This window comes from Schistocerca gregaria, chromosome 3 (assembly GCF_023897955.1).
Source record: "Schistocerca gregaria isolate iqSchGreg1 chromosome 3, iqSchGreg1.2, whole genome shotgun sequence".
Taxonomy (NCBI): domain Eukaryota; kingdom Metazoa; phylum Arthropoda; class Insecta; order Orthoptera; family Acrididae; genus Schistocerca; species Schistocerca gregaria.
Window position 1 is genome coordinate 619,569,185 of NC_064922.1, and position 26,228 is coordinate 619,595,412.

The 26,228-nt window shown below is 42.7% G+C and overlaps 1 protein-coding gene across 1 annotated transcript in view; it reads left to right on the plus strand.

The window, feature by feature from the left end:
* The first annotated feature begins 469 nt into the window (after positions 1 to 469).
* The window catches only part of LOC126355534 (translation initiation factor IF-2-like), a 179,067-nt gene continuing 153,308 nt past the window's right edge, over positions 470 to 26,228 (plus strand). The window contains exon 1 of the mRNA XM_050005880.1: positions 470 to 715. Coding sequence (XP_049861837.1) covers positions 470 to 715 — 246 coding nt within the window. The remainder of the gene's footprint in view (positions 716 to 26,228) is intronic.

Consider the following 26,228-nt stretch of genomic DNA (forward strand, 5'->3'; position numbering starts at 1 on the left):
TCATTGTTTCCCAGTAAGTATATCTTGTGATTTGTTTCATAGCTCTTTTAGTTTCAAATGCGTTATTTTAGTTTCAAATCTTGAGATCTTTTAAGGGTATACGGAATGAGTTTTTCGATGAAAAAATCGATTTTTGGGTAAATGCATTTTCGAAAAATTTAGACTCTCCCGTTTAATGCCATGTATAAAATATTTGATGACATGAATAGAAATATTTTAAATAATTTTTTAAAATAATTTCGACACTCGATGTTCTGCACCTTGTATATGAGACACGAAATACACCTGATATAGACAGTCTTGTCAGAGATATAATTGAGCACAAGAGAGTTAGCTTTTCTGTTGGCTACACTGCTAGACAGTTGACAATAGATTCTCCACCATTTGTATTGTTTCCTTTGTAAGTACATCCATGTCATTGTTGTGAAAGTCCTATGTGGAGAAGTCATTGAGTTTTCTTTTCTTCAACATGCCAAGACCTAGTCTGAAGGTATTTAGAAAGCGTGTGGATTGGCGCAAGAAAGTAAAGTGTACTAAGAATTCGTCTGATTCATCTGCATCAGTATCTGATGTCCCAGTAGCGACTAACCTCAACACTGGTAGTGATACATTGAGTGATGCTGCTGCCACTACACCGGAAAGTGCTTCAAGAAGAAAACTAGCTGCAATTGATGAAGAATACAAGAAACTAAATGCTGGGACTACAAAATATGAGGTAATTAACATCTCTTTATTATCAGACGTTTTGGAGAACAATGTGTGCTGCAAACAATGTGGAAAGGTGGTGTTTCATTGAAAACAAACTTACATGTAGGACTTGCTTGTGAATTAGAGTTGATGTGCAGTTATTGCAATCACATTGTTACTTTCTTTAATTCCTCACATATTACTGCAGATACAGGTAAACTATACGATATAAACATTAGACTGGTTTATGGATTACGGTGTATAGGAAAGGGCAGGGGTGCAGGTGCCATGTTGTGTGGTGTGATGATCCTCCCTCCTCCACCTTCAAAATTTAACAAACACATAATTGCAATAGGCTCTGCTGTAGAAGATGTGGCACAGGAACATGAAAGATGTTGTTGAGGAAGCAGTTGTTGAAAATAGTAATAGCAGAGATTTGTCCATAGCTTTTGATGGAAGCAGGCAGAAGAGAAGCCACACATCTCTGAAGGGTGTTGTAACAGCTACAAGTGTGGAGACTGGTAAGGTAGTTGATGTGGCAATACTTTCCAAGCATTGCAAATGCAAGGAGAAAATGAAAAATAAACATGAAGAGGAGTGCATGGCAACTTACTATGGATCAAGTGGTGGTATGGAAGTTACTGGTGTAAGAAGAATTCATCAACGCTTAGTAAAATGGTACAACATCAGATACATAAATTATCTTGGAGATGGTGACTCAAAGGCTTTCGAAGAAATTGAGGAACTGAGACCCTATGTTAACGATGTGAAAATTTCCAAACTGGAGTGTGTTGGCCATGTTCAGAAAAGGATGGAATCAAGACTTCGATGGCTCATGGCTAGCATGAAAGCAAGAAATTGAGCGATGGAAAAATTTTAGATGAGAAAAATAGACAGATGCTACAATAGGTCACATTTAGAAGTGCTATGGTTTAGCAATAAGACAGAATACAGCAGATGCAGAATTAATGAGAAGAGCAGTCTGGGCTCTTTTTTGATACAGCTTTAAACAACGAGAATCCCCAACATGGGCTATGTCCAAAAGGAGACGATAGTTGGTGCAAGTACAACAGAGGCAAGGTAACTAAGAAACAATACAATCACCCTCATCACCTGCCATAATGGATGAAATAAAACCAATATTCCGAGACCTCGCAGATATTAGTCTACTAAAGAAATGTCTTCATGGCCGGACTCAAAATCCAAATGAGTGTGTGAACCATGTGATATGGATTTTTTTCAAAATTAATAATTCAGCATAAAAGCAGAACATATCTCTGCGTTCTGTGGAAAAAACAAGAGTATCGTCCGAATAACAAATGAGAAAATGTTCCTAACTTTTAGCTCAATTTAACATTGTAAGCATAGGGCGTTCCGTATACCCTTAACCCTTTGAGTAAATGGTACTGGTCATTCAGTATAATGCATAGGAATTGTAACATACTTTTCCTAGGCATTCAATACATCTCCACAAAAAACTTGTATTTCACAGTTTGCCTAAATCTATCGGGCATTCTATCTAAACATTAACTAGGCATTCTATAGAATACCAGGATTTCATATAGTGCCGCTAAAATACACACAGAGGTTACTGGTGCCTGCATCTCCAAAGGAACATTGCTGCGGGCTATTTAGTGTTACCCAGACACTGCATTACAGTACATTATTTCGTACCGTAGCAGGACAATGTGACGATGGAAAAACAGTGTCTCAACGTGTGTCGGAATCACGGTAGTATAATGCGTGCACTGAAGGATGTAGACACCAGGACAAGTGAAAGTTTGGATATTCGAACGTGTTCCGGGAGCGACCCAAAGCAGTCAAGGCGACCACTTGCGACAGTTGGGAAATCCGGCTTTGAGTCCCGCTCCGGCACAAGCTTTCATTTGTTCTGAAATATTCTACAGCTGATGCGGAACCATAATCGCAGTTTTCGAACCATTTCTGAACTAAAAATATTGTTCATACGGTATAAAAGTTATATTCATTTTTAAATGAAGTGGGTTAAAATCAAATATTAGCTGTGTTCAGCACATTTATGAGCAGTAGAGCCGTATTTTAGGATAAACTGTGTTCAGGAGAGTGTAACAGGGAGGAGGAAGGAAATGTGTGGGATAGAAGCACTATGGAAAGCAGGTCACCGAATTGTGTTTGTGCAAATTCCTCCTTCATAAGTCTGAAACTGAAGTTCAAGCAGGTGACTCTCCATGCTATCTATGTCACAAGAAGCGACTGCAGGGTGTCTCACGAAGTTATACAAACGCTCCACAGCGTGCCTTGTGAATCACGGGCGACGCAGTGCGCAGACATGCCCTGGAGGAGGAGGGGGGGGGGGGGGACGATAGTGTTTATTTTCCCCAGAGCACGTTAAAGCTACTTGGGTAGGAGATATTAGTTACTAGTATACTAATGCAATTAAGGCATAAAGACAGAACTTGCGTAAATCTCTGCGCGCTTCGTTACAGGATCTTGTAGTAATCGCGAATGCGTTCGGAGATGAGTGATAAACTCCAGCGGAAGACTCTGCAAGAGAGTCGTTCAGTAGCTCGGTACGGGCTTTTTTTTGAAATTTCGCGAACATACCTTCACTGAGAAGTCAAGTAGTATATTGCTCCCTCGTACGTATATCTCGCGAAGAGACCATGAGGATAAAATCAGAGAGATTAGAGCCCACACAGAGGCATACCGACAATCTTTCTTTCCACGAACAATACCAGGCTGGAATAGAAGGGAGAACCGATAGAGGTACCCAGGGTACCCTCCGCCACACACCGTCAGGTGGCTTGCGGAGTATGGATGTAGATGTAGATATAGACTGGTAGAGGGGAAATTAATTTTTAGTCGTCCAGTATAGCAGCTGTATTGACTTCCTCCACTATGAACACCGTTCGATTTTTAGTTTACATATTGACTATAACCCCCAGGAATTTCCTGTCCAGTTCGCTTATGTGGATAGACAGAATAACCCCACTGAGAACGTGTTTACAGTAAATAGTGAAGCTAATTTCAGTTTATTACGTGACTTCTTTTTTGCAATTATTAAGCGAGATTTTATGTAATAGACGTGTCTGTGTGTTTAAGTTGTAAGTGTGATGTTTTCTGTGACCTGTGTAGTGCTGATGAGAAAAGCATTGGACTGGTAAATGTGGCTCCTTGCTGCTTTCCCCGTCGACATATTGTAAACGCATGTAATTATGTTTTAGTCACTTCGGGTGAATTCGCGAATGGCGAAGAAGTTACCTCTCTTCTCTCACTATTAATTGTACTAGTGGTAGACCGCATTAATCTTTTCCTTTCAGGAATTCATAGCCTTTGTAGAGTTGGCTGCACTGACAGGCGCCAGTTATCATACATCCACAGTGTATGTTCCATGTCTAGAACAGCAATTTTCTGTAATGCATTACTTGACTTACGTTGGAATATCTGAAATTTCTGACCCCTAGGCGATCTATTCCTACTGCAAAGGGGGGAATCTAACCCTCTGGGCTTCTTCAGATTTTGAGAGAGCAGAGGCTGGGTTTATGTATTTGATACCTCATGCTGTAGAAGGTTCCAGACAGCAATATTGGAGACATTGAAATCGACATTTTTTGAATACGTATTGAGAGCATATTACACTTGGAAAATGCTCTTCAGTATGGCGAAAAAGATGACGACGGCTCCAGCCTTTTTACACAGCAGATCACTTAACAACCACAACTAAGCTAAGTACTCAATGAGCTGAAAGTAACTCCACTATATAAATACAAGCTCATTGAAGTTATTTTGTCTATTAGCATAAGACAATTGGACAGGAACTGCTGGGGAGCATTAGACTGTCTGTAAACTGAAAAGTGAGCCGTTCTCGTGGTTTGCCTTTCCTAGAAGAACGCTACAGCTGCCGAAAAAAATGGTTAAGGATTCTTTTTCCCTCTGGCATAGTAGAACAGTGTGCAAATATTTACGTAGATGCTGTCTATACATGTTACTTGCGTTAGTGAGTAATATCTGCTTCCCATTTTGCGTTAACGCACTTCGTGCATAATAAACGCTCCCCGCCCCTGCCCCCTCACCGCAGGCATGTTTGCGCACTGTGTCATCAGTAATTCGTAAGGCACGCCGTGGAGGGTCCGTTCAGCTTCAAGAAACACCCCGTAGTTGCTTCCTGCAATACAGTGGCATAGGTAATTTGAGAAGTCACCTGCTGTACCTTCAGTTTGTAGACCTGTGAAGCAGGGAAATGTATGAACACAATCCGACTACCTACCTTTCCTTGCATTTCTACCTCACACATCTCTCCCCTCCATCCTGTTACACTCCTCTAATGCACTTAGATGTGGTACATACAAAGTGCGTTCCATAAGTAATACGACCCAATTCATAAAAATCATTTATTGTATATATTCGTACAAATAATCAAATATTTTCAAAATAGCTCCCTCTTGCGTCGATACACTTCTGGAGGCGGTGTTTCCGTGCCTGGAAGGCATCCTGGAATGCCTTTTCCGGAATGTTTTTTTAGAGCTGATGTAACATGCGCCTAGATGCTTTCAATCGTGTCCCAATGTTTTCCCTTCATGACTCCTTTTAACCGAGGAAACAAAAACAAGTCAGCAGGAGCCAGGTCAGGACTGTAGGAAGGCTGGGGAATCAATGGGGTCTTGATCCTGGCCAGGATGTCGTTGACAATGAAGGCGGTGTGACTCTGCGAGTTGTCGTGGTGAACTTTCCACGTGTCCTTGATGTCGCTTCGGCAGCGCGAGACCCTCCTTTTCAGTCTTTTGAACGCTTCTAAGTAGAAAGCTGAGTTCACTGTAGTCCCGGTAGGTATGAACTCGTGTTGGACAATGCCTCTGACGTCAAAGAAGACAGTGAGCATGGTTTTGATCCTGGACTTGCTCATGCGTGCCTTCTTGGGACGGGGCGACGATGGGGGTGTGCCACTCTGAACTCTGCCTTTTTGTCTCAGGGTCGTAATCAAAAATCTACGACACGTCACCAGTGACAACTGAGTTTTTAAAAAAAAAGAGGATCATTTTCACACATTTCCAACATTTTTCACACATTTCCAACATTTCTCGGCACCATAGCACTCGCATGTGCTTGTGTTCGTCGGTCAACACTTTTGGGACGAGTTTAGCACACACCTTTCTCATGTTCAAATCTTCGGTCACAATGTGGAAAACGGTTGTTTTTGACATGTTTAGAGTTTATGCTATCAATTGAATGCTCATCCGTCTGTCAAGAGTTCAAACAGTCGCGCACATGCGTCACATTTTCGTCGACTCGTGTGGTTGATGGCCGTCCACTGCGAAGTTCGTCGGTGATCTCCTCTCGGTCCTCCATGAACGAATTGTGCCATTGGAAAACTTGTGATTTGGACAAGCAATCAGTCCCAAAGGCATGCTGAAGTAATCCATTGTGCCGTGTTACATAAACTCAATACGGGGTTGACGGAAACGCACTTCCTGACCCTCCGGCAGCTCGCACCCGAATGAGAAAGAGAGCGTTTTGAAGCTAACACCGCCCTCCATTTAGCCCAGCCGTTTACAACACCCTGTGGTGTACCGTTGCGTCAGAAAAAAATTGGTCGTATTACTTATGGAACGCACTCTGTACATTTAATATTTGTTTTTAACCTTCTTCATTTAAATAAAATCATACACTCTCTGGAAAGCAGATAGACAGAGAGGGCCCTGTTCTCACCCCACCTGATTTGGGTGGGGCCATGTGAAAAGTGTTGTGTATGAGATGCTTATCGAGACCTAAGAGAGGCTCCTGCCAAGAATTCACGCTGCCTGCAACACTGTTCAGGTGACACAAGGGTACTAGAATGGGTGCGACAGAGTTTTGTACGACAATGACATGTCTGCATTGGCGCTGGCGAATGCCATTTTGAACAACTGTTGTAAAGGTAGCAGCTTGTGAAACTTGTGCAGGTAAATGGGATTCATAATTATTGTACCATAGACTTAGGATTTTCGGTCCTACTGATATCAAGTTACATATGCTGTTACTAGTCCATAAACAGGGGAAACTGAAGGTATTGGGGAATATTAAGCGGGAATTCTGTAAGTTATGATCTGGATTCGGAAATTGGCGTCCTCAGTTCGAGAACTGCGTGAAAGAAGCTAAGGCGGCAGTTCAGCAGATTTTTGCTTGTATCTTTCGACTGTCACTTCCAGGCTAGAGCCCTTACCTCAAGATGATAATTTAACTTTTTCCATCATCTCTGAAAGTTTGTGACGTCATCACAGCAGCAGCCTGTATATCTGTGTGCTGAAAATATAAATTCCTTTTGAATCTAAACAGTATTCTATAATTTATTTATGGTTGTTGTTACTCTGACTACCCTTCATAAACGTCCTCCTTATAAATAACTAAAAGCAATAAGCGATGAAGAGCATCGGATGAAATCCAGTAATTGCATTAACTGGGTAGCCAGTGATTTCTAGCACAATGCTTGGAGTCTGTAGTCAGAGGAACAGTGTGTTCATAAATGGTAGTGCAGCACACAGCTACAACAAGTCGATAGCGTGTGAGACGTTAAGCCGCAGTGGCCTCATTAAAGCTCCGTTGCCCACAGCACCTCGTCAACAAATCTCAGGAGTTGAAAGGCTGTGACTTATCTTTCACTGAAACGAAAACGCTCGATCAGAAGCAAATGCTTGGCTTCCACTAGGCACCAGTAGACCAGTAGACTTCAACATAGTAGGAAGCTGGCTGATAGGATGGTAACTCTTCGATAAGTGAAAATATTTATCAGTCTGATTTGAGTACTACGTCAAAGAGCTGTGAGCTTCCTGCAAAGATTCATGTGTTGCTGTTGATAGCACATACCAGATTCTCAGCTGCAAGAGCCGAAATCTGACGTAGCATCAGATTTTTTTAGGTTCTGGCCATATGCTTTCATGCTTCTATCCTGCTTACTTTGTCAGCTATGATCAAACTCCACTATCATGTCTTGAGCAACCAGAAATAATCGAACACATTCATCCATATGAGGAATTTATCATTGATCGACTGGAAATAAATTTTCCACAAACGTGCCAGCAAAGACATTTTCCATAGCATCTGATTCATCACATCGCTACCCTAAAAGAATGTCGGGATCCCTTGTGTACGCCACTGTGGTGATAACTAAGGTAGTATTGGCAGTGGAAGTTTTAACCACTATTTCGAAAAAAAAAAAATTGGCCATTGACAGCGCAGACTTTGTGCATGGGGATGGCTCTGACAAGAGCAAATGCGGACTGCTACCTTGTTGCCAGCAACGGGCCTACCCATGAGGTAGGTGCATACACATAGTTCGCTGTGACCACACTTTTCCCGGACTTCAAGTAAGCTGACTGATATTGCCTCATAAACTCAATGTCTCGAATTCAAAATACCTCATGGTCTTGGTTGTGACGTGGCTGTTTCTGCGATCTTCTGAGTATGTGGTTAGTTCGCTTCACTTGTTGTTGTGTCCTCTCATATTCGAATTGTTCCTCTTTTGTTGCCGCAGGGCACAGAATTACTCCAACAAAAACTCCAGACATCTTGTGGTCCATCTGAGGTGCACGTTCAGCTGGCAGCAGTTCTGTAAAATCGAGATATGCTATGATCTTGTGAAACTGTCACAGTAGACAATTATGAGGAAGATCCGATGTGAGCAATAATGCTGTTGTGTGTTGTCAAAGATGTTCATTTATGCAGCAAAGTAAGCTCCCAAAGAAAAAAGCAAACAAATAAGGGAGAGGCAAAGCAATGGTCAACATAGGATCATGTGTTTGGGAGATGTGGAATTAGCTCACACTCCAGCCAGTAAGATATATTTTTTTATAATAAGCAGTTTACTTACCTTTTCTCCATCAGTATTATTTTCGTTTCACTGCCCCTTGTATTTCGTATGCATTAATATTCCATTTGCAGTGTCTTGAAGCAAGGTACAAACTTTGATTGTACCATCCCCCTCCTCTCTCTCTCTCTCTCTCTCTCTCTCTCTCTCTCTCTCTCTCTCTCTCTCTCTCTCTCTCTCTCTCTCTCTCTCTCTCTCTCCCCCTCTCCCTATCCCTCCCTCGCCCCTCCCTCCCTCCCTCCCCCTCGACCCTTACTCCCCCTAACTCCCCCTCTCTCCCTCCATTTATATAAAAACCACCATTAGCATTAACTGATTTAGGGAAACTTGCCCAAACAGCAGTCACCCGGCGTCAACAAGCCTGATACTCAACTCAAATGACTCCACCAGTCTTGTTCTCCATCCATCGTGAAGCCAAGGTGAAATCAACACAGTGCCGTAACCTATTCAGAATAGCACCTTTTCTGCAGCCCACCCGCAAGGCCACCCAATTAAGCATACTGCGATGTAACTTCCATGCAAATGCACGGACTCCAAACAGGGCCTAACCAATAGCCATGATCGCTTATCGTTACAAAAGGTACACCGTAACAGGTTCACATAACTTCACTAGCACTGCTAATCACGTATCCCGTTCCACATAACATCGTCCACAACATGTATCACCATGCACAAGTACTCTGCCAGAAAAACTACATCGAGGTTCGCTTGATGGTCTCAACGTACTCACTGCGTCGAGACGATCTGTGAGCGTTCCTCAAACCTCCGCGGCTCCGCCTCACCCACCCCACACCACCCCACCCCCTATTAGTGAGGCAAACCTCAGCATAAGGAAGTTATTGTTGCCATCTACTACAGACCTTCTCAACCTCCCCCCTAGAACCAGAACAACCGGGATGGGCAGGGGGGGGGGGGGGGGAGTAGCAGTGAGTCCCTACATCCTAACATTAACATTGTCTTAACTATCAGGCTTTATTTGATTAATAAGGACCCACATATGTTTCTTGGTTTTAATATGCTGCACCCAAAAACTGACAGGTGAAATCTTTTCCATGCCTATGAACCGATCCACAAAACGAGGAAGCAACCTCTCTGTAATCCCATCACTGTCTTTGCTTTGAGCCCAGAAGTTACACACGTAAACTAAATGTCCCACCCGGAGGCAGCACTCACAGTACCCCTGTTGTCCCTTAGTACCTGTCTCTGATGTGCTCAAGCAGTGTTACGCTGGGCCATGCTCCACTTGACCTTAGTATCAAAACGGTCAATCTTCTCTGATAGGAGATCACCAATTGTCCACGGGTTGGAAAGGGGGGAGTTGATAGGATAGCCGAGCATCAACTGTGCAGGTGTTAATCTATGTGTTTGAAGGCTGGTATTAAAGGCTAATCCCAACGATCTTACCAACCTGTACCATCATGATTGACTCTTGGCGTGATACATGATTAAAGTCACTTAAATTGTGGTTAATGTGCTCAGTGAAGGATGGCTGGAGATACTACGTTATCATGGTAACATGCTTGATAGCATAATAGAAAAAACTTGTTGAAGTGCACTGACAGAAATGTGGCCACGTTATCAGAAACTAGGATCTTACACAGACCAAAACTGGAGAAAATATGGGTGAAGTGGTTAATGGTGGCGCAAGCCATGACTAGTTTACTGAGGTAAGCCATATAAAGTGACTAACTGCATCAACGGTCACAAATACGTGTTGATAAACGTGTTTAGTACTAGGTAAAGGACTAACATAATAAATAACTTATCCATGGGGCTGTCTTCCCGTGAGGAACACAACAGTCCCTGCTGGTGTTCCAGTTCATCTTAGCCATCTTACAAACTCTCATTGCACCCTCAACTTCTTAATGTCCTTTACCAAACCATTCAACGGAACATGCTATTTAATCCTATTAAGTGTTTTAGCTAAATCCAAACGTACACAACATAGGGAAGCATGAAAATAATTAAAAATATTCGGTACCCGACTCTTAGGAAGACAATCTTTAGTTTTTGGTCATAGTGGGTGCGATAGCAAAGAATGTCTCGGGATGGCAAGTACGGTTCCACGGCTTCGCCCTTATCAATCCATTCACAGACCTGGGCCAAATCAGGGTCCTGACACTGCTGATTGCCAAACAGCAAGGACACCTCAGTTAAAACTGCGCCAACCCCTTCTGACTATCCCACATTCTATAGCTTCATGATATTTCCCACCTTCGTCCTCCGGGAACATCCTACTTAGTGCGTCCGCCATATGATTTTTGTGCCACGTATATGTTTGATCAATAAACTTAGAGACAGAAATCTGGATGGCCCAGCGTGCGATCCACCTGGACTTTCATGGTCTAGCCAGCACCGAAGTTGGCGCTTAATTGTCTCAGGGCAGAAAGACTTATGCTCCAGATGAAAGTGGAACCTCTCAAGCGCAAACTAAAGAGCCAGCACTTCCAATTCATAAACAGAGTATTTACTGATTGCCTTGTGCAAACTGTGTGACGCATACGCCAGAGTTCTCCACCCGACCTGTTCCCCCTGAAGAAGCACCGCAGCTGCTCCCGAATAGGAAGCATCGGTCTGCACAATAAATTTTCCATTAAAGTGTCAGGAATCGCCAATACCAGTGCACTCGCAAGAGCTTTTTTTCAAGGCACTGAAGGCTTCCTCCTGGGCCGATGACCAACAGAAACGTTCTTTCTTCTTCAAAAGCTGATTAAGTGGGGCAGCTATTAGAGTTAAGTTGGGAATTTACTTTCTAAAATACTTACCACCCTAATACAATTTATTATCTCTGGGACGTTTGAAGTCATAAATGGTTTTTGCCGGCCGGAGTGGCCGTGCGGTTCTAGGCGCTACAGTCTGGAGCCGAGCGACCGCTCCGGTCGCAGGTTCGAATCCTGCCTCGGGCATGGATGTGTGTGATGTCCTTAGGTTGGTTAGGTTTAATTAGTTCTAAGTTCTAGGCGACTGATGACCCCAGAAGTTGAGTCGCATAGTGCTCAGAGCCATTTGAACCATAAATGGTTTGGGTTCGAGACTGATCAATCGCCACGCCGCACTCTAGACACCACGTCCCAAAAATGAAATCACCTTGGACGGCAAGTCCGGCGCCTTAAGTCTAATTAAAACCTGAGACAAGCGATGCAGGTGTTCCTCAAAGCTCTGACTATATGACCACGTCGTCTAAGTAATTATAAACGCAGCGAAAGTTGGTGTCTCCCAGCACTGAATCAAGTAGTCGCGAAAATACTGCTGTCCTGGTAACGGGGCCAAAAGGGACACGATGAAATTCATGTAAGATTAAATCAGCTCAAAACGCGTTGATATATTTTGATTCCTCAGCTAACGGTATCTTATAGTATGCGTGATTGAGATCAATGACATTGAGAAACGCAACACACGAAAACCGCTAAAAACATTTATTTAAATCAGGCATGGAGACTGATTCAAAGACAACTTTCTGATTAAGAGCTCTGTAATCAACAACCGACCTGTACCCTGCTCCCCCCTGCCTTAAGCACCAGGAAAATCGGAAGCACAAGTCGAGACTGATGATTTAACATCATCCTCCAACAGTTGATCAACAATTCGACGAAGCTCTCATTTTGGAGGTGACAACCTACACAAGGTCTGCCACATAGGGGCGGAATTAGTCAACTGAATCTGATATTAATGCGGCTGGTAATCCCTAGCCGGTCAGTAAGGATTTCAGGAAACTGTTGTAAAACGTCCAAAACACGCTCTCCCCGAAGTGGACTAAGGCGGTTCAAATCGAAAAGCCCCTGTTCTCATGAGCACAAGGCTGCAATTTATAGTGCCAAAGTGGAATCTTAGGGTCATTGGGCCAAACACTCCCACGCTATGATAGCAATGATAAAATTTGCTATCCAACAATGATACCGAATAGCCAGCATCCAGTACTGTACACACTGGTTCGGAACTCAGACTTACACAAGTGAACGGTAAAGGATTAGAATGAATGCAATGTATGTTACACAAGCGATGCCGCGGTACGTGCTTATGCTTCCTACGCGCCCACATACCCTGGCATCACCGGTTCCCTCGTGACTGCATACGATCCCTAACCAAATGCCCGGAAAACCTGCCCTCTCCTACCGATCAGTTTCAGGCGGCGGCCACTCTCCGCTCGATGCCTGTTTCTCAGGTAACACAAAACCGCCACTAGTATTATCTACACGTTTACTATTCTGCTGTTGAAACCAGAAAACAAACCAACAAATGACTTTGGTATTACTTAGAGCACTAGACAACTGCGGTCGCATTCCTTCTAAACTACGCGAACCCTATCGCTTTCAGGTAAATCTAGTTGAGGGTGGAACAAGAAATGCCCACGCTTTCAGTATAACAAATATTCTCGCACCCCTTGAACCCTGGAACAAATTCTCTCTCGTGCGAAACCCTATGCTCTCTTTGGTAACTAATTTACGAATATCAGACAATGAATCTTGTTTCTGAAAAGCCTCTGCTAATACCCTGTGCAACAGACCTTCGCCAGAGGGCAAAATAATTTGCAACATAAATGCCCGTGGTAGGTGCATGAGGAGAGCCTGCTCTTGCAGTCTCACAGCTAACTGCCAAAACGTCATCATAGCCAGACCACTCTACTGACAAGGACTTATAATTACTTAAAATAGCCAACAAAAGATTCCGAAACTTAGCAAACTGCTACAAAAAATCAGTTTTGTTATCACACTCATCCCCTGATTCCCTTGTAAGGTCTCAGACTCACCACCATCCGAACTTAAAAGACCGATACATTGTCTTAAGGCGCATAAGTCTGTTTGAATCTGCAAAATATGTGAACGATTGGCAGTTTCTGTAAATACTGAGAAGAGATCCTTAATTCTACCACACAAATGCTGGCAATGTGCCTGCAAACGGTCAATTTGCGAGCGCGACACTCCCAGCTGTTCTAAAACCTCAGCAAGCATTTCAGCTCGATAGGCGCAAGGAGCACATACCTCGCTCAACGTATCCACCGACAACTGTATCGGCCGACATAATGGGCCCTCAACCGTTGCGCGAGGTCAGCGGCACTTAGTTCAAGTGGGGCTCCGCGGATTTGTAACTCGAAATTAGGCACGCTCTCTATGAGTAGCTGATTCCCATGACAGGTCTGCGTGCAGTCCTTATCTATGTAACAAGCAGCCGCTTTACACAGTACCACTTCTTGTACATCTAAATCTCGTATAGCCTCTAGGATTCGTATTTACTCCTCTACCAGTGAGATACACGGACTTTGACAATTCCAGCAGGACAATGCAACACCCCACACGTCCAGAATTGCTACAGAGTGGCTCTAGAAACGCTCTTCTGAGTTCAGTTTTCTCCATCACTACTTCAGACATTAGTCGAGTCCATGCCACGTCGTGTTGCTGCACTTTATGCGTGCTCGCGGGGGCCCTACACGCTATTAGGCAGGTGTACCGGTTTCTTAGGAGGGCAATTTTAAATAACACTAGCAAGGGAGTTGGGGTATCAGCTACATCAACGAATGTTTCCTGTTTATGATCGTGCAACAGAAATCAAATTTACACATTACCACAAATTTCAGATTAGATTTAGGTAACAGTGACTTAACAACTGCAAGGCCCACCTAGTTTAAGAACTCCGAGCTTAAATTTTAAAAACACTTAAAAGCCTTAAAGCATAAAATTTAACACCATTAGCGGTTACTTAATGCCGGCCGTAACGGCCGAGCGGTTCTATGCGCTACAGTTTGGAACCGCGCGATCGATACGGTCGCAGGTTCGAATCCTGCCTCGGGCACGGATGTGTGTGATGTCCTTAGGTTGGCTAGGTTTAAGTAGTTCTAAGTTCTAGGGGACCGATGACCTGAGAAGTTAAGTCCCATAGTGCTCAGAGCCATTTGAACCATTTTGGTTACTTAATATGACTGCTCAAAAAGGAGCCACCAAAACGTTGCCGGCTCCAACAAGCTTGATACTTGCATTCTATCAGTACGTAAGATAGGTGCCTACCATGATCAATCGTGCTGTGAAGCACAACTCAAATGACTTCACCAGTCTCGCTCTCCACCCATCCAGAAGCCAGTGGCAAGGCTGCCCCAATTAAGCGTACTGCGATGTTTACTTCGTGCAAATGCACCGAATCCAGACGGGGCCGAACCAACAGTCGTGATCGCTTGTCTTTAAACAAAGTACATAACTTCACTAGCACTGCTGATCATATATCCCATTCCACATAACCTAGTCCACAGCATGTATCTGGCAGGAAAACCACCTTCAGACTTGCTTGATGGTCCGGACACACTATGTCGAGACGGCCTGTGAACGCTCTTCAAACTACTGCAGCCCCAGCCCGCCCCCTGACGGTGAGGCAAACCTCGCGCGTAAGGAAATTATCGCTACCATCTATCACTGACCGTTTCAACAACGAAGTCGTAGAACAGGTGTGGTCGGTTGTTTGTGAGAAGTTTAATGGTGTCGAAGTGCCAGCAAAGAGTGTCGTGCAACGCTTAACCCGAAAATGGTATCACACAGGATCTGTTTTGAAGAAGTCAAAAGACATTCCGAAACGTGCCTGCACAACAGAAAATGTGGCTATAGTTCACCAGAAAATACTTCAGAGTCCTACCAAATCAACCTGTCGCAAGAGAACGGCATATCACGTCGATCATACGGACGAATACTTCACCTGGATCTGCATATACATCGCTACCGAGTGTCTGTTGTTTACGCAGTAAAACCAGCTGATGCTCCTCAGCGCCTCCAGTTTTGTGAGTGGCTATTCTGAGATAACAATGAATGGCTTGGACATGGATCTGTTCTTTATGTCTGAGGAACCCTGGTTCACGTGATTGGTTATGTCAACTCACATGATCACACGTTCTGTGCAGCAGAGAATGCGCATAACTTCCACGAAACATTATTGCATAATCGGAAGGTTGGGGTTTTGAGTGCAATGACTGCACGCCGATTATTGGTCCCATCTAGTTTCATCAGACGCTGACTTCGGTGCGTTACGTTGCGAATATTTTTAAACTACATTTGGCAGCATTAATGGAGGAGGAAGAGACCTACAGTCATTTCCAACAGAATGGAGCAACTGGTCTTACAGCCGACCGAACATTTACATGATCTTCACACCCGACGGAATTGTTAGCAGAGGTCAGTCTGGTCACAGCTCTAGCTGGCCTTCTGATTCGCCCGATCTGCCAGTGTGTGATTACTTTGTGTTGGGAGCCCTCAAGTCTAAGATGTATCGCAACAAACCTCATAGTTTTCAAGAACTGCAACAGAACATTTCGGATGAGACTGCCGCAATTCCAGCACCCCAGCTTCGATATGTCATCAACAATTTGCTGAGCAGGATCCAAATGTGCCAAGAGATGGCTGTCACGTTCAACACGTGCTACAGTCAGGTTAGTACTATATTTCATTTCCTCTGCTGTGTTTCTTTGTACCCTAGAACTGTGTTCTCCGGGTTACTTTTATTTTCCCCACCCTGTATAAAGTCATGTTCAGAATTTTATACAGTCATCGTAAAGATCAACTAAAATTGCAAGTGGGAGAATACCAATGTTGATCTGGACCGTGGAGAAGCTGCCCAGGACAGGTAATCACTTTGAAATTGGTAGTGGATTACTGTAAAAGAAGACAGAAACAACAAGTCATGACCTTTGTTTACTTTAAAAGAGCTTATGGTTGTATTCACAGACCTTCAATGCTGAAGGCACTACGGAATTTCGGACTCCATCCTAAATTAACAAAAATGATACACTTAACTCTAACATACACCAAAGCTACGATTAAGTTCGGAAATATCTGAGATATTTACGATTAAAACAGGGTTAAGAAAGCGAGATGGTTCACTGTTAAGCAGAGGGACAGTCAATATGCTGAACGTATTCGACCTCCAATTGCAATTATTGAATGATGATAGATATATGAAGAGAGGTATGGAGGACAGAAGTGATTATGAAATATAGCGTGTGAAGTTCACGTCGCCGGCATAGTAAGGTCGCATTCACCGTAACTGAGCGTAAGAAGGATTGACGTGATGAAACAACCGCATGTTACGGACGTACTTTAACAGGCATTCATGGCCAGCTATTGCTTGGAGTTTCACTGTGCCGTTTGAACTACATCACAGTAATAAAGATATTGCGAAATTTACGTATGGACTAGTTTATTTTGAATGGAAATGTTTTTTTCTAAATTTTAGGCACTATTGTGAACTATTTGTAATTTCTGCCAGAGCGATCACTTGTGTCTCTATTTCGTGATTTTTAAACTTGTCTTGAGCATCAAAGCGGGGTTCGTGAGCTTGTCAAAAATTATGTCACTTACACGGCTGTCCGGAGAACTGAACCGGGTCCGCAATTACGTCACGCAGAGGAATCGCGCGTGTCGCGAAGATCGGGAGCACATGGGCTGGCGCACAGACGTAATTTTGTCAACTTTAGATTATTACCAAGTTCGTTTGTATCTACACTGTAACTATGCAGATACTTTGCGTTACCGAATGGAAGCCGTACTTTTTATCCCCAAAATTCGGCGATCCTACTAATATTTTGACATCAGACGAACTTCAAAGGAAATGTTCGTTCTTTGCTTGGAAATGGAGCAAAAATGTCGCTAGTGTTTGGAAATTACGAGGGGCGTTTGAAAAGTGCGTGCAAAGTCCGAGAGAGATGGCTCCACTGCCGCGTATTGGAACCATGTTTAGTTAGTAGCATCTTTGGAAAGAACGTACACCAAGTTTCAGCCACATTGGTCTATTTTTTTGTGCTTGGCATTCGTGTGAATCAAGGAAGTCGAGTGAATGTCAAAAAATAAAAGAAAAAGAATTGCGTGTGGTGATTAAACGTTACTTTATGAAAGGCAAAACGCCTCAGGAGACTAAAGAGAGGCTTAATAAACATTACGATGACTCTGCACCCTCGATTAGAACATTTTGTTAGTGGTTTCAAACTTTTCGGAGTGGCTTTATGGGCACAAGTGATGCTGAACGTTCTGGACGCCCTGTGGAGGTTACACCTCCAGAAATCATTGATAAAATCGATGATATGGCGATGGATGACAGAAGAGTTAAGGTGCGTGAGATTGATAGAGCTGTGGGCATCTAGAATGAACGGATACATTATATTTTGCATAAACATTTGGACATGAGGAAGCTATCCGCAAGATGGGTTCCGCGGTTGCTCACGCTTGACCAAAAACGGAATTGTGAAGTGTTGCAAGGATGTTTGCAACTGTTCAGGAAGAATACACAGGACTTTAAGGGTCGTTTCGTCACTGTGGATGAAACATGGATACATTACTATACTCATACTCCTGAGACCAAACAACAATCTAAGCAATGGGTTACAAAGGGAGAATCTGCACCAAAAAAGGCGAAGACTACTCCTTCGGCTGGAAAGTTTATGGCCACTGTCTTTTTATGATTCGCAAGGGATAATCCTCATCGACTATCTGGAAAAGAGTAAAACTATTACAGGTGCATATTATTCATCGTTATTGGACCGTTTGAAAACCGATCTGCAAGAAAAACGTCGGCGATTGGACTGCAAAAAAGTACTTTAACATCATGACAATGAACCAGCACACACGTCAGCAGTTGTTGTCACAAAATTAATGGAAATACGGTTTCAACTCGTTTCACATCCCCCCCCCCCCCTCCCCGTTCTCCAGACTTGGTTCCCTCGAATTACTATTTGTTCCTCAATTTGAATAAATGGCTGACGGGGCAAAGATTTTATTCGAATAAGGAAGTGATTGCAGCAAATAATAGCTATTTTGCAGACTTGGACAATTCATATTATTCCGAAGGTATCAACAAATTATAACAGTGTTGGACGAAGTGTATAAGTCAAAAATGAGACTGTCGAAAAATAAAGGTTTACCCTAAACACGTAAGTAGTTTTTATTTTTGCATGAACTTTTCAAACGCCCCTCGTAATAGCTATACAGGGTGCGGCACGGGAATTTCATTATTTTAAAAGATCATAAAGCAAAGTATTGGATATATCAGTTTAATTCTCTTTTCCTTACGTAGAGGTACATTTAAACTTTTATTTCATTAGGTTTTGAAAATGACTCCGTTCTGCTCAAGGCATCTGGAAAGTTGAAATCGGATGTTTTGGTTCACTTTGTTCAGCATTCCTCTTTCTATGTTGGTAGTAGCAGCACAAAAAATAATACTCTTTCGCAGCACAAGCAGGGTTCGTGGACAGTTGGTATTTGCACCAAGAATTTAAGAAGCCCCCAAAAGAAAAAGTCGCATGGGGCTAAATCTGAGAAGCCTGCTGGCCACTGGGGATCACCGCGCAGAAAGATGAGACGTTCGGGGAATCATTCAGATTCAAGTCGTGTGAGCCATGGCGCCATGCTGCTAGAAACTAAACATATCCCACTTCCATTTCTTCAAGTGTGGGAAGAAAAAAACGCCTAAATCATGTAGACATAACGCTCAGAAGTGACCGTAACTGCCCTATCGTTCTCTTCGAAAAACCAGGGGCCAATCATACCAATTTTGGTTAATAAACACCAAATAGCCACACGTTCTTCAGAGGCTGCTTATGAGGTTCCCAGGGGTTCGTGCCACTCCAGTAGTGCATGTTTTGTTTAATTCGCGTTATTGTCGTTCCTTGAACACAAGGGCGTCATGGGGCAGGTTTTTTGTCAAAGCTTCACATGCATTTTCTTTTTAAACAAAACCGCGTGTTTTAAGTGTTTGCACCACTGCCAGTTTGTATGGATGAAATTTATGGTTTTCATGAAAAATTACTCTCGTCAGAAATCGCAAGAGCAGCTGCATGTTTGCGTGCACACAGCCTGGGGTATTCAAAACCGCCAACCTTACTATTCGACGTTTTATCGTGTTCTGTTGTTCCTGGAGGTCTTGGTCTCTCTTCCTGGACACTGCCAATATCCATAACGTGTCCACCCAAACGATAATCTGTTTTTGATCAGAGACACAACCTGCAGGCACGATATTAAACTGTTCCCCGGACACATGCTGGGTACGATGAGCGAACGACCATTGAAAAAGAAGTCTCCACTGCGAACGCGCGCTCCTCTCTCATTGCCCGCCTGATCACTACTAAACTACCCTTTAAAAGAAGTTTAGATTCTGCCATTTCGAATGCGTTCAACCCCACGCAACAGTTAGTAACGGCCGCTGAGTGGCGCGCGTTTCAAATAATGAAGTCCCTGCGCCAAACCTGTTGACGTTTCATGTTAGGACTACCTTAACAGTTTATCAATTGGCCACAGGACCGTTATTCGTCAAGTAAGGAGTAAAATTTAATTTTCAGATAGAGGTGACGTCGAAAGAAAATCATAAAACTTAAGCAGTCGGCGCAGTTATGTAGCAAATTGAAACTCGCAGTTATTCATTGCGCGAAGGGTGCATCCATTTGCCAGAAATATAGTCTGAAGGAATCTAATGGGCAGTGTTGGAACGCAGTAAGCTACAAACTGTCGTTTCATCAAGAAAATTCTACAGAGGGTCAAAATCTGAGAGATATCCTGAACTTGAAGCCAGTGTCGTTTTCTTTGTATAAGATAAAAGGAAAGATGGAATGTATATCTCTTGACAAATAACCCAGTTAAAGGGTTTGGAAATTGCGAAGATCGTAAAACATACCAGAGGCAGAATTAGAGTCCGCACAGGATACGGTGGCCGATGAGCAAGGACCAGCTTTCGTCCAAAGAGCTGGGCGAGTTCATTCGCTTGTTTGGAACGGGAGACCGATAGTGTTTGCCACCTTTAGGCCAGGCGGCGATGGCAGAATAGAGACGCACATCCTGCAATCTTCCACAATCGATTGTACGGAAACTATTCCGTAAAAAAAAGTCCATTTTTGTGTTACTTACATCTTTATATGTCATCTTCATGATGATGTGACCATTTCGTTAATGGCCATAGTTATTGTCGTATTTACATGGAAGGAAGACTTTGCTCCAAATGCAAAATCATGGCGATCCCTATTTTTCATTGCTTACGTTTTCTAATTTCTCGCATATTACATAATATGTTGCTGCATATGAAATTTAGCTAACAAATCGAATTTTTCTTTAGACGTGGGCGGAGGTCTCAAACTGTCACCAGTCTCAAGAAAATTGATCTGATGTAGCACACCCATTTGCGATCGCGCAGCACCAGCAATAAAACCAGTGTGCAATACCAACATTCCTCATATCTCATAAACGATTTGAAATATCGAAGAGAGATTTTGGCAAATGATAACATGCAAAGGTGAGAGTATTTTATCATGTGTTTATTGTGCAAAAGTTCATTATCTGCTGTGTTATTCCACTAAGTACAGACTTTTTTTTAATGAAAGGATGTAATTTGTAGATTAGATTAGTTTTTCGTTCCATAGATCCATGCTGAGGAGATCCTCGTGGATGTGGAACATGTCAACCTTTTTTTTATTTTATTTTTTTTTACAGCTGAAATAATTCTAATAGTATGAATATATACAAACATCATTTGTTTCTATTAAAAAATTCGTCAATGGAGTAGGAGTTAGCCACTAGTAAGTCTTTCAGGCTCCTTTTAAATTGATCTTAATTTGTAATTAAATTGTTGAAGATGAGTGTAGTGGACCCCTTTTTGAGCTAAAGTAAGTGCTTTTAAGTCTTTGTGCAGATCATTTTTGTCCCTGGTATTGTATGTTTGAACTGAGCTGTTTGTTCGAAAAAGAGATATATTATTTAGGACAAATTTCATTAAGGAAAAAATATACTGAGAGGCAGTGTTAGAATACCCAGTTCTTTGACGAGGCTTCTACATGACATCCGTGAATTCACTCCACAAATAATACGTATTACACGCTTTTGGACTCTGAAAACTTTTGTTTGACTTGTAAGATGCATCGATAGCTTGTGTAACGAGAAATATGGGTTTGGGAACAATGTAATTGAAAACATTACATGTTTATTTTGTTCTGAGGATGTGCTTTATCATAAGCTACTGACATTACTTTTCCACACTTAATAAACTTAATGAACAACTGTTTCAAAATTCTCTCACAGATGTGTCTGTACAACAGGTATTTTGTAAACGCCGCTGTGTTTTGGCAAAAGAAGCAAATTTTAACATAGAAACAAGAGAAATGTGTGTAGATTTCACTCAAAATCGCCACTCATGACGCTTCTCTGAAAGTTACCATACAAATGGTTAACAAGCCAAGCAAAAATAAATCACTGCATTTTCAGCAGAATTTTTTTTAGATACTAACCAAAGCAGAGGTGACCGATCTTTTTGAATGGTCACCATACAAGTGTGAGCATAGAATGGCTCCACTTAATGTTTACAAGGAACGTGAGCTTCAGTTTACAACACCACTTCTCCTCCCACCACTACCGCTCTTTTCATGTGTGCCCTGCCTACTGCACATCTACCTGACACTTTATTTCGCATGGACTCTATGTGGTGTGGTCGATTGCAAACATGGGTTTATCCGTATACGTGACTCCTCAATCCAACAAAATACCCTGATAGCACTGAGATTGCCAGAAGCTTTTATAGAAAAAATCGGCAACTATGATATGCACATAATTCATGTGTGGCAGAAGCACTCCTGCACCGGATCGAAAACGCTGGCCAATCACATATCTTTTGGGATATTGAAAGTAATGTTAGAATTCTCTTGAAGCATTAGTGTCTTGGAAACGGCAGGGTGAGCATCTATCGAAATATCAGCAGTTTTAGAGGATATGACCCAGCTGCATTCCTGTAAGTTATCTCAACAAATACAACAGTTTACTACAAAAGGGGACAATACTTTATTAAGAACAAGCAAAAACAAAACAAAAAACAAAGAATTATTGTGATATTAGCAGTTATTACAGAGGGAGGAAAGTTGCCTATTTTATTGTGAAGCCAGAGAAAAATTTCTGTAATGGATTACTGATTCGTCGCTATAGGCTGGATGTCAACAGAATCAGTTATGTAGTAGCCAGATATTGGCTGGAATCCCAGACCTGATGGGCTGCTCAGTAAGAGAGATGCTAGGGTTGGATGCCTTTAATTTTAAAACTTGTCTCACACCTCCAGTAAAGAATAAAGTTCTTACATTAAAGACCTAGGCCTTTTGTCCGGAGGTATGATTCAAAACTACAGGTGCTTGATGTCTTCAGAAACAAGCCATTTACAGACTGTCTCCGAAAACGTTGCTCCAATGGTTTGGCTTTTAGTTGGGGATCATGCACTCACTCCATTTGGAAAAGCCACCAGTCATCTTTCTGTATGAGTGAATTCTCCCTTCGTGGCACACAATAGCACCAGATTCTATCATCAAAGACTTCGAAAGGTACTGCGTGTACAGTGTTCTGGGAAGAAACGGGGATGTAAGGATGAGAAAACTGACCAGTTAAAAAGGATACCGGTGTTTTACTTCTGAGAAACCAGTATTTAACGGTATTTGTTTGTTCTCCATTATAACATTCAATTTTAATTTTTACTGATAACTGAGTAGAAAAACGAAATATCAATTATCCTTAGCAGAACAGCAGTGCTAAAATTTTGATTTTAAAAGAAGTCTTTTTTAAAAAATGAGTAATTTTTATTCAAAAAATTTGCTTTGGTTTGAAATATTGCGTTATTACAGAAAATGGGAAAAGTGATCAGTGCTATTTTACTGGCACTGCTGACGGGAACGAGCAGCAAACACATGGAATTATAATTGGTACAGCGTTTCTGAGGCAATAATGATCCTGTTGCCGCGTGTCTTAATTTAATGTACAGGTGTACTGCAATGTTCAAGACTTGCCTCCATCTTAGGGTTGCCATCTGTCCGCGATATATGGGGACCGTCACCATTATGGACATTCTTGCCCCGACATGACCCAGTTTTGTCCTGATTGTGAAAAATACTGATACGGGCTTGGCTCAAGTAGCGAAGTAACGCCATATGTTAGCGTAACTTTTCAATACAGCTTCAGTTAGTTTCACTTATGTCAGCAAGTTTATGTAGACAAGATCGTCTCATAGATGGCACTGCATGTTGCGTATCTTGTGTCGACCTTCTCAGATCTAGCACAGTCATTCGAAAAAATACCAGACTTCTTCAGTAGTAAGGGGCTGGAACCATTTAAGCAGCGCCACGCGGAAGAATCGGGCAGTTCCCATTTGAATAGCGATCTGACAGGAATACTCTTTCTAAAGATAATACGAACAACGAGTGCAATTTAGCAATGTTTGACGTGTTTACTGCGGCTACGTAGTGTATAGCGACATGTACTTCGTCTGCAGCTCGTGGTCGTGCGGTAGGGTTCTCGCTTCCCGCGCCCGGGTTCCCGGGTTCGATTCCCGGCGGGGTCAGGGATTTTCTCTGCCTCGTGATGACTGGGTGTTGTGTGATGTCCTTAGGTTAGTTAGGTTTAAGTAGTTCTAAGTTCTAGGGGACTGATGACCGTAGTCCCATAGTGCTCAAAGCCATTTGAACCATTTTACATGTACTTCGATGACTGAAGTGTTATTCTGACTCTTTACCGTATAGTAAATTTATCATAGTTTATGCCTAAGGATGGAAAGTGTCTTTTGTCTAGAAAGGACATACGGATTAAGAAGCGTTGCGTGAGATTTGTAGCTGTAGCTCACGGAGGTAAGGCAGATGTGAGGCATAATATTTCCATGAAGAATTATACAAATAGATCCACAGTAGCCTTGACGTCTGTTTCGACATTCATGACTGCAGAACTAACAACAGCTTACAAGTTGTCAAGCATCATCAATCCTTCAGTTCTCTTGACTGTACCGCAAAACTGAATGCCGTAATGTATCCTGACTCCAAAGTTGCCGCAAAGCAGTGTACAGCCAGTAACCAAACGTTAGCGCTTGTCAAAAATATTCTCGCACCACTCTCGGTCCGAACGCGTAAAACAATTTCAAGAAGTTTCATTTTACGGCATAGGTACCGACGCGTCGAAATACAAGGCTGAAAAGCTGTTTCCTTTAGTTGTTCAATACATTACTGAAACTGACGGAATCCAGCGGAAGGTGTTGAAGTTTGATTCGCTGAATAACGAAAACTCGGAGGCAAATGCAAACTTTTGTCTAGACAACTACAAATACCATTAGCTAAATTAATCGATTTGTGTTAAGACAATACCTATGCCAACTTCGGAGAGCTTTATCGACGCGGCCAGCGGAATGTGTTCTACCAAACTAAAGAAGAACTATGAAAAAATGTAGAAGGAAATGGATGGCCTGCCCATATTCTCCACAACAGTATGCTGCTGGAGTCCTAACTGTCGAAAGTGTAATAATCGTCCTGAAAATATTTATTTTTCAATATATACAAATAAGGACAGAGAAGATGGAAGAGTTCTGCTTATACATTTATGCCAATCATCAGACTCTTCTATCTCATTCAAAAACTAGATAACTGTCGTTAGTGCTTGGATTCCATTAAAACTATTTTTTGACGCCGAATAATTGCAGATTTTTTCGGCTGTCCGATCAGTGAAATTTACCTGGTGTTTCTACTCACAACTTTGGCTCTGCATGAAAAAAGAGATAAAAATCATGGAGAAATATAAAGTCTCGATAATTGCAATAAGAAATACACTGGAGAGCCAAAGAAACTTGTACATCTGCCTAACATCGTGTATGGCCCCCGCGAGCACGCAGAAGTGCCGCAACACGACGTGGCATGGTGTTTCAAGGACTCCACTGATGTCTGAAGTAGTGCTGGAGGGAATTGACACCATGAATCCTGCAGGGCTATCCATAAATCCTAAGAGTACGAGGGGGTGGAGTTCACTTCTGAACAGCACTTTGCAAGGCGTCCCAGATGTCCTCGATAATGCTCATGTCTAGGGAGTTTGGTGGCCAGTGGAAGTGTTTAAACTCATAAAAGCGTTCCTGGAGCCACTCTGTAGGAATTCTGGACGAGTGAGGTGTCGCGTTTTCCTGCTGTAATTGCACAAGTCCTTCGGAGTGCACAATGGACTTGAATGGATGCAGATGATCAGACAGGATACTTACGTACGTGTCACATTTCAGAGTCATATCTAGAATATCAGGGGTCCGATATTCCTCCAACTGCACACGCCCCACACCGTTACACAACCTCCACCAGCTTGAACAGTCTCCGCTGACATGCAGAGTCCATGGAGTCATGAGGTTCTCTCCGTATCCACACACGTCCATCCGCTCGACACAATTTGAAACTAGACTCGTCCGACCAGGCAAAATGTTTCAGTCGTCAACAATCCAATGTCGGTGTTGACGGGCCCAGGAGAGGTGTAAAGCTTCATGTCGTGCGGTCATCAAGCGTACACGAGAGGGCCTTCGGCTCCAAAATCATATATCGATGGCGTTTCATTGAACGGTTCACACACTGACGCTTGTTGGTGTCCCGACATTGAAAGCTGCAGCAATTTGCGAAAGGGTTGCACTTTTATCATGTTGAACGATTCTCTTCAGTCATTGTTGGTCTCGTTCTTGCGGGATCTTCTTCCAGCCGCAGCAATGTCTGAGATTTAATGTTTTACCGGATTCCTGATTTTCTCAGTACACTCGTGAAATGGTCGTACTGGAAAATCCCCACTTCTTCGCTACCTCGAAGATGCTGTGTCTCCATTGTTCGTGCGCCGACTATAAGAACGCGTTCCAACTCACTTAAATCTTGATAACCTGCTATTGTAGAAGCAGTAGCCGATCTAACAATTGCGCCAGACACTTGCTGTCTTTTATAGGCGTTGCCGACAGCAGCGCCATATTC